At 41.9% G+C, this 9,544-nt stretch overlaps 1 protein-coding gene across 1 annotated transcript; it reads left to right on the top strand.

Annotated features, from left to right (window-relative positions):
• The first annotated feature begins 5,042 nt into the window (after positions 1-5,042).
• LOC130276316 (D(2)-like dopamine receptor) lies at positions 5,043-6,464 on the top strand. The gene has a single exon (XM_056525538.1). The coding sequence runs from the start codon at positions 5,043-5,045 to the stop codon at positions 6,462-6,464; it is 1,422 nt and encodes a 473-aa protein (XP_056381513.1).
• The last annotated feature ends 3,080 nt before the right edge of the window (positions 6,465-9,544 follow it).

The raw sequence follows: 9,544 nt of genomic DNA, 5'->3' as shown, positions 1-9,544 counted from the left end.
TTTTAAGCGTTATGATTTTTAGAAGGTGATGAGGAAAAAATGAAAATGTAAAAACGGAAACCCCTGCGTCCTTAAGGGGTTAAAATGTAAGCACAAATCAGCACAAACGAATGGTGTATTTATATTCATCTTTTGCTAACATGGGGTGCCAACGTCACACAGGAGTATTATAACATAGTGGGTATAAAAGAGACTTGGTTGGACGATAGCTGTGACTGGGCAGTCAACATATAGGGTTATAGTCTATTCAGGAACGGATGGGGGAGGAGTTTGTCTTTATGTAAAGTCCAGTCTGAAGGCTACACTGCGGGACGATATATTGAAGGGAAACATTAATGTGGAGTCACTATGGGTAGAAATATATGGAGATTAAAAAAAAAATCTGATAGGGGTTTACTATAAGCCACCAAACATAATGGAAGAGCCAGAAGATCAATTATTGAGGCAAATAAACAAGGCAGCAAATCAAAATGATGTGATAATAATGGGGGACTTTAACTATCCTGATATAAAGTGGGAGACTGAGACCTGTGAATCTTATAAGGGAAACAGGTTTCTGACTATAGCTAAAGACAATTATCTGTCCCAAATGGTGCAGAGCCCGACCAGAGGGGGCTCCCTACTTGACTTAATATTAACCAACGTACCTGACAGAGTAACTAATGTGCAAGTTGAAGGACACCTAGGAAATAATGATCATAATACATTATAAATTGTTCTTCAATAAGGGAATCTCTCGAGGTGCCACAAAAACAATGAACTTTAGGAAGGCAAAGTTCGATCAACTCAGTGAAGCCCTTAACAATATAAAATGGGATAATGTCCTCAAAAAGAATAATAATGACACTAAATGGGAGACTTTCAAAAATATCTTAAATTCTCACAGTAAGATGTATATACCTTATAGGAATAAAAGGGGTCAGAAATTAAAGAAAACCAATATGGATGAATAAAAATGTTAAGGGGGCAATAAATGACAAAAATAAAGCATTTAAACTACTAAAACAGGACGGCAGTGAAGAAGCATTAAAAACTTATAGAGAAAAATGTGAAATATGTAAATAAATGATAAAAGCTGCAAAAATAGAAACACTCATTGCCAAAGAGAGTAAAACTAACCCCAATATGTTCTTTAGCAAAAAGGTCAAAAATGAAAGTGTTGGCCCTTTAAAAAATGATGAGGAAGAAATTATAAACGGGGGATCAGGAAAAAAGCAAATATATTAAACAAATTCTTCTCCACTGTATTCAGAGGAAAATGAAATGCCAGGTGAAATACAGTGTGATAAGGTAAACTCCCCAGTACAGGTCACTTGTCTAACCCAAGAAGAAGTACAGGTCACCTGTCTAACCCATTAAGAAGTACAGTGCTGCCTACAAAAAATCTAAATAGACAAATCACCAGGTCCAGATGGCATTCACCCCCGTGTTCTAAAATAATTAAGTAATGTAATAGACAGATCCCTATTTTTAATATTCAGGGACTCTATAGTGACAGGGACTGTTCCCCAGGACTGGCGCATGGCAAATGTGGTGCCAATATTTGAAAAGGGGTCAAAAGGTGAAATATAGCACTGTTAGTTTAATCTCCGTTGTATGTAAATTGTTTGAGGGTTTTCTAAGAGATGCTATTTTGGAATATCTTGATAAAAATAAATGTATGACTCCATATCAGCATGGCTTTATGAGGGGTCGGTCCTGTCAAACTAACCTGATCAGCTTTTATGAGGAGGTGAGCTCCAGACTGGACCAGGGGCAATCGCTGGATGTTGTATATCTGGATTTTTCCAAAGCATTTGATACGGTTCCACATAAAAGGTTGGTGCATAAAATAAGAAGGATTGGGCTGGGGAGAATGTGTGCAAGTGGGTAAGTAACTGGCTCAGTGATAGGAAACAGAGGGTGGTTATTAAAGGGGTTGTACGCTGCCCTGCCTTTCGGAGCTCCGCACGCAGCATCCGGAAGTTCATTACTCCGAACGCTGTGTGCGGGCTTCCGCATTCGCGGCCGCCGGGCATGACGTCACGCCCGCCCCCTCAACGAAAGTCTATGGGAAGGGGGCGTGACCGCTGTCACGCCCCCTACCCATAGACTTTGGTAGAGGGGGCTAGCGTGACGTCACGCCCGGCGGCCGCGAACACGGAAGCCCGCACACATCGTTCGGAGTAATGAACTTCCGGACGCTGCGTGCGGAGCTCCGAAAGGCAGGGCAGCGCACAACCCCTTTAATGGTACTTATTGTGATTGGGTGACTGTTACTAGTGGGGTACCACAGGGGTCAGTCTTGGGTCCTGTCCTATTTAATATAATTATTAATTACCTTGTAGAGGGGTTGAATAGTAAAGTAGCAATCTTTGCAGATGATACTAAACTCTGTAAAGCAGTAAACACTATAGAGGACAGTGCACTGTTTATAGTGGATAACACAATAGAGGGCAGTGCACTGTTACAAATGGATCTCGATAGGTTGGAAGTTTGGGCTGGGAAGTGTCAGATGAGGTTCAACACTGATAAATGTAAGGTTATGCACATGGGGAGGAAAAATCCGGGCTGGGATTATATATTAAATGGGAGCACACTTGGGACTACTGACGTGAAAAAGGACTTAGGATTCTTAGTTAATAGTAAATTTAGCTGTAGAGACCAGTGTCGGGCATCTGCTGCCAAGGCAAATAAAACCATGGGGTGCATCAATAGGGGTATAGAAGCCCATGACAAGGAAATAATTCTACCGCTGTACAAATCACTAGTCAGACCACACATAGAATACTGTGTACAGTACTGGTCAGACCACACATAGAATACTGTGTACAGTACTGGGCACCAGTGTACAAGAAAGATATAGTGGAGCTGGAGAGGGATCAAAGACGGGCAGCCAGGGTAATACGGGGTATGGGAGGACTACAGTACCCAGAAATATTATCAGAATTAGGGATATTTAGTTTAGAAAAAAAGAAGGCTTAGGGGTGACCTAATAACTATGTATAAATATATCAGGGGACAGTACAGAGATCTCTCCCATGATCTATTTATACCCAGGACTGTATCTATAACAAGGGGGCATCCTCTATGTCTTCAGGAAAGAAGGTTTCTACACCAGCACAGAAGGGGGTTCTTTACTGTAAGAGCAGTGAGACTGTGGAACTCTCTGCCAGAGGAGGTGGTCATGGTGAACTCTGTAAAAGAATATAAAAGGGGTCTGGATGCATTCTTGGTGAATAATAACATCGCTGGTTATGTATGCTAGATTTATAGGGACAGGGATTTATTCTGATGCCCTATTTGGAGTAAGGAAGGAATTTTTACCTCTAGTATGAAGGTTTTTTGCCTTCCTCTGGATCAACTCAGTAGGGACTTATTAGGGGTATAGGTTGAACTTGATGGACTCTGGTCTTTTTTCAACCTTATAAACTATGTTACTATGTTACCTGAACATTCAGCCGTGCTAAACCTTCAAGTGTATGGAGGGATTGGAAGAGATAGCTGTTATTCAAACCAATGCTTAGTCATAGCTGTATGGCTACTTTTAGATGGTGGTATAAAGTAGTCTGGAAAGTGCAGTGCAGCTAGTACATACACATAACCCAATGTAATGAGATGTGCAAATCCAAGAAGAGGGGAAATTAAACACAAGCTTCACTAATAAAATATATGAAGTGCTAAAGTAAGACAATATACTGTACATACTATGAGAAGTGTAAGGCTAAACTCACATCTGCATTCAAAGCCCTGTCACAGATGCAAAAGAACTGACCCAGACAATCCATTGCACAATGGACGCCAACAGGTCCCATTACAAATATACATATATTATTATCTACATGATATAAAAAGTTTACCTCACAGAGCATTGTCTAGACTGGGTACAATTGTATTTACTTCTCAGCTGAGAGCAGGACTAGCTATGTACAATGTATCAGTCTGGAGTCCAGGATGTTTAGCTCACAGAGCATTGTCTAGACTGGGTACAATTGTATTTACTTCTCAGCTGAGAGCAGGACTAGCTATGTACAATGTATCAGTCTGGAGTCCAGGATGTTTAGCACACAGAGCATTGTCTAGACTGGATACAATTGTCTCCACTTCTCAGCTGAGAGCAGGACTAGCTATGTACAATGTATCAGTCTGGAGTCCAGGATGTTTAGCACACAGAGCATTGTCTAGACTGGATACAATTGTCTCCACTTCTCAGCTGAGAGCAGGACTAGCTATGTACAATGTATCAGTCTGGAGTCCAGGATGTTGAGCTCAAAGAGCATTGTCTAGACTGGATACAATTGTATTTACTTCTCAGCTGCGAGCAGGACTAGCTATGTACAATGTATCAGTCTGGGGTCCAGGATGTTTAGCTCACAGAGCATTGTCTAGACTGGATACAATTGTATTTACTTCTCAGCTGCGAGCAGGAATAGTTATGTGCAGATTTAATGCATCTAAATGTAAACAAGTTCTCATCCGTTGATAACTTTACAGGGGTTATCAAGGAATAGGAGAAAAAAAGCTAATTTCTTTCAAAAACAGCTCCACATTTGTCTCCAGGTTGTGTGTGGTTTTACAACTTGGCTTCATTTACTTCAATGGAACTGAGCTGCAGAACCACACACAACCTGGAGACAGATGTGGAAATGTTTTGGAAAGAAAGTAGCTATGTTATTCTATTCCTGGATAACCCCTTTAAACAAAAAGTTTAAGTTTGAAAGTTGTAGAACGTTATTAACTTTTTATGGTGATTACTCTGTTGCAAAAATTCCATTTAAGATAGTGACCCATTTGGATAACCTCTTCACCACACGTCCTTATTAAGAGGCTTGTTAGCACTTCTGGTGGCGGCTTCCATGTGCATAGGTGTCAGCGAGCTCTCCTAATCACCTACGTAGTATCCTCTGGATGGATTATCAGTCGGATGTACAGATGGATTATATTTATATGTAGCAACAAGTAGGAATACATGTTATAATTGGAGGAGATCTCAGTAGATATCTTGTTAGGAGAGCACTCAGATTATATACTTGAAGGATTTCTACATGTCAAATAACATCGCAATGAACACAGACGTGTCTACGCTTACCTTGATTTCCGTCAGAATATTGCTTTGCTTGTTTGGCATCCTGGGAAATTTCTTATTATTTTTCTTCACAATACCGAAAGTAAATCAAAGGATTGAACCATACAAGATTCTTCTCCTCAACCTTGCTATTTCAAATCTCCTTACCAACTGCATGGTGGACATTCCTGGAATCTTGGTGGAAATATATGGAACATGGTTCCTTGGAGACTTGTACTGCAAAATATTCTGGTTCACAGCCAGCATGTTGATCACCAACAGTATCCTCACCACATTTTCCATGAGTGTCTTCTGGTTTCAGAAGTTGGTTGGAAACAGACCCATAAACTCCAATGTTCTCCGGTCAGTGGAGCTTCGAAAATTGAGGATATTTGTTTCTCTCGGCTGGTTGATATCTATAGCCTTTAGCATGCCATTCTTGTTTTTTTGTAGTGTAAATATGATGAAGAATAATGAGGAGAAGGACCAGCCAAAACTCAACCAAAGTATTTTTGGATGTCAGGATGTCTTTCCATCCAGGTCGCAGAAACATGTTTATGAGATCCTATATATGGTTCTGGCCAACGCTCTTCCTGTCCTTGGTATGTTTTTCATTAATGTTAGAATAATCATATTTTTGATGCGCAATAGGAAACAAGTTTCAGCCCTGAAATGTCTAAAGACTAAAAGAACTATGACGTCATCGGTGCCGAATTGTGGAAAAGCCAAGTGTCGGGATAGCGGAGGGCAAGCAGGAAGTGAGTTTGTGTCCTACATATCTTCAGTTTCTAGTGGACTTGAGTTTGTATCAGCACAATTCATCTTGACAACCTCTGAAGATCCAGTTAAAGACAATATCAAGAATGTTGAAAAGGGAGACCTTATCAAGCAAGTCTTAACTTTGGAAGGAGGCTCAATAGGTGATGAGGAAAATAAACATCTACCTGCAAGTATGATTTACAATCCTTGCAATTCTAAGGAAAGTGCCCAGACGACAGAACTCTGTGACCTCAAAGCTACTCCTTTAGTCCTTGTGGCAGAAACTGGTATTACGTGCATAGATGGCAAAACATATAAGCCAGGTGATACCTACTCTACTAGCTATACCTGCTATCAGGACCAGTGCATTGAAGGAAATAACAAGGATAAGCTTCCTGAACTTCTTAAGTCCTTAGACAGTAAAGTACGGTTGCTAGCTAAGACTCCAAGTGCCACGACACAGATCAGAGCGGCCATAAGCATCATGGCAGTAGTTGGAGTTTTTTTTATATTCTGGGTGACTTATTTGATTCTAAAAATTAAAAGAGACACCAACAGAACCCAGCAAATGATCGATACTGCGAGTCTAATGGCTGCATCATATACCACAGTCATACCCTATATTTTTATTTACAGTATGAAAAAGTGTCCATGTGGTTAACAGAATAGTCAGTTAACCATATCTTAGTCTTAGTTCTGTTTCTTGGAAAGCTGGGTCCTTGATGATAAGGCGACCTACCTGCCTAACGATTCAGTCAACGGGAGCAAGAGATGGAAACTCCTAGGGAAGATTGTTACTGGGCATATTGGTAATCACTCAGCTTTCCCAGAAGCAGAAAAAAAACAGGTTAAATGGGCACCGTCAGATTCATAAACTTTTTATATATTGTACATCTTGACATCTTGGCAAAACATTAACTTTTCTAATATATTTCATAAGAAAATATTTATTTCCTTTTAATAGAAATCATGGCTTTGTCCAAGCTGAAGCACAGACATGGACAAAGTACAAGTGAGGGTGGGCTAGCACTCCTCTGTGCTCTCTCCTGTCTGATAGGACTCCTCTGTGCTCTTCCTGTCTGATAGGACTCCTCTGTGCTCTCTCCTGTCTGATAGGACTCCTCTGTGCTCTCTCCTGTCTGATAGCACTCCTCTGTCCTCTCTCCTGTCTGATAGCACTCCTCTGTCCTCTCTCTTGTCTGATAGCACTCCTCTGTGTCCTCTTCTGTGCCCTCTCCTGTCAGATAGGACTCCTCTGTGCTCTCTCCTGTCTGATAGCACTCCTCTGTGCTCTCCTGTCTGATAGCACTCCTCTGTGCTCTCCTGTCTGATAGCTCCCCTCTGTGCTCTCTCCTGTCTGATAGCACTCCTCTGTGCTCTCTCCTGTCTGATAGGACTCCTCTGTGCTCTCTCCTGTCTGATAGCACTCCTCTGTCCTCTCTCTTGTCTGATAGCACACCTCTGTCCTCTCTCTTGTCTGATAGAACTCCTCTGTCCTCTCTCTTGTCTGATAGGACTCCTCTGTGCTCTCTCCTGTCTGATAGCACTCCTCTGTGCTCTCTCCTGTCTGATAGCACTCCTCTGTCCTCTCTCCTGTCTGATAGCACTCCTCTGTCCTCTCTCTTGTCTGATAGCACTCCTCTGTGTCCTCTTCTGTCCGCTGTGCCCTCTCCTGTCTGATAGGACTCCTCTGTGCTCTCTCCTGTCTGATAGCACTCCTCTGTGCTCTCCTGTCTTATAGCTGCCCTCTGTGCTCTCTCCTGTCTGATAGCACTCCTCTGTGCTCTCTCCTGTCTGATAGAACTCCTCTGTGCTCTCTCCTGTCTGATAGCACTCCTCTGTGCTCTCTCCTGTCTGATAGTACTCCTCTGTGCTCTCTCCTGTCTGATAGCACTCCTCTGTGCTCTCTCCTGTCTGATAGGACTCCTATGTGCTCTCTCTTGTCTGATAGGACTCCTCTGTGCTCTCTCCTCTCTGAGAGCACTCCTCTGTCCTCTCTCCTGTTTGATAGCACTCCTCTGTGGTCTCTCCTCTCTGATAGCACTCCTCTGTGCTCTCTCCTTTCTGATAGCACTCATCTGTGCTCTCTCCTGTCTGATAGTACACCTCTGTGCTCTCTCCTCTCTGATAGCACTCCTCTGTGCTCTCTCCTCTCTGATAGCACTCCTCTGTGCTCTCACCTGTCTGATAGTACACCTCTGTGCTCTCTCCTCTCTGATAGCACTCCTCTGTGCTCTCTCCTCTCTGATAGCACTCCTTTATGCTCTCTCCTGTACTATCAGACAGGAGAGAGCACAGAGGAGTGCTAGCCCACTCTCACTTACTGGACTTTGCCTGTGCTTCAGCTTGGACAAAGCCATGATTTTATAAGCCATGATTTCTATAAAAAGGAAATAAAATTTTCTTATGAAGTATATTAAAAAGGTACATTTTTAATATGTAAGATGTACAACATATAAAAAGTTTTTGTATCTAACAGTGCTCATTTAACTAAAATTTGTTGACTGTAGCTTTGCATATTTAGTATTTGATATTTTTTTTTCAGGTTATTTTTTGCAATCAATAAAACATGTCCTGTAATGATGATGACACCTTAGATGCTTTGATAGTGTAGTAATTGCAGAGGCTGCTGTGGATGATATTTCTGATTCAGGCTCAATGATTTGGTGGACATTTACAGGAATTTGCTAAAGTATTTACCACCACAAGGTTCAGAATACTGGGCAATGACAAGTTACATGGCAGAGATTGGACAAACCTGCTTAGACATGAAAGTCACACCAACCTTTACTTGATTATATGCTACTGTTACCTATAGCAATGTTTTTTTAACTTAAGTTTCTAATGGTCCTGTAACAATTGCCTGGTAACAACTACCAATTATATAATTTCATATCGCGGTGACAGATGTTAGTCATATGGTTCTTCTCTTGGGGTCAGCGGTCAGCCATAGGGTTCTAAGCCTGGCATCAATAGTGAGTCATATGGTTGTTATCCTGGAGTCAGTTGTGATTCATAAGGTTCTTAGCTGGTGTCAGGTGTCAGTCATATAGTTTTTAGGGTATATTCATACGGCAGGATTTCCGCATGCGGAATGCCGCACAAATTCCGCATGCAGATTCTGCATCATATTAAAGCCCAATATACTTCAATGGGATTCCCCACACTCATTCACGCATGCGTAATCCGCACAAGCCAAAAACCACCCAAATGAATGTTGACGCGAAATTGTTGCGGATGTGTGGAAATTCTGCCGAGCGAATATAACCTTAGGCCATGTTCACACAGCAGAATTTATGTGCCGTATTCCACAATTCAAATGGGTTCTGCTGCACTGTGCACACGGCAGAATATTCGTGCAAGATGTTTCCAGAGTGTCCAGAATGTCGGCATGGAGATTATGCGTGCGTACATTCCGTCGTGTGAACATAGCCTTAGTCTGAGATCAGCTGCCAGTTCTATGGTTCTAAGCCTGGGATCAGCTTTCAGTTTTTTGGTTCTTAGCCTGGAATCAGCTTTCAGTCCTATGGTTCTTGGCATGGGATCAGCTGTCAGCCATACGGTTCTTGGCCTGAGGTCATCTGTCAGTCACACGGTTCTTAGCCTGGGATCATCAATCAATCATATGGGAGGAGATTCATCAAGACCTGCGATGAGGAATAGTTGACCAGTTGCCCATAGAAACCAATCAGATCGCTACTTTTATTTTGAAAAGGCCCTTGAAAAATGAAAGAAGCGATC

The sequence above is a fragment of the Hyla sarda genome, chromosome 1, assembly GCF_029499605.1.
Source record: "Hyla sarda isolate aHylSar1 chromosome 1, aHylSar1.hap1, whole genome shotgun sequence".
NCBI classification, from domain to species: Eukaryota; Metazoa; Chordata; class Amphibia; order Anura; family Hylidae; genus Hyla; species Hyla sarda.
The sequence above is the reverse complement of the archived record's forward strand: the minus strand, read 5'-3'. Positions and strand labels throughout refer to the sequence as shown.

Excerpts from the sequence above, each read along its gene's own strand:
- LOC130276316 (XM_056525538.1), top strand. The coding sequence starts at position 5,043 with ATGAACACAGACGTGTCTACGCTTACCTTGATTTCCGTCAGAATATTG.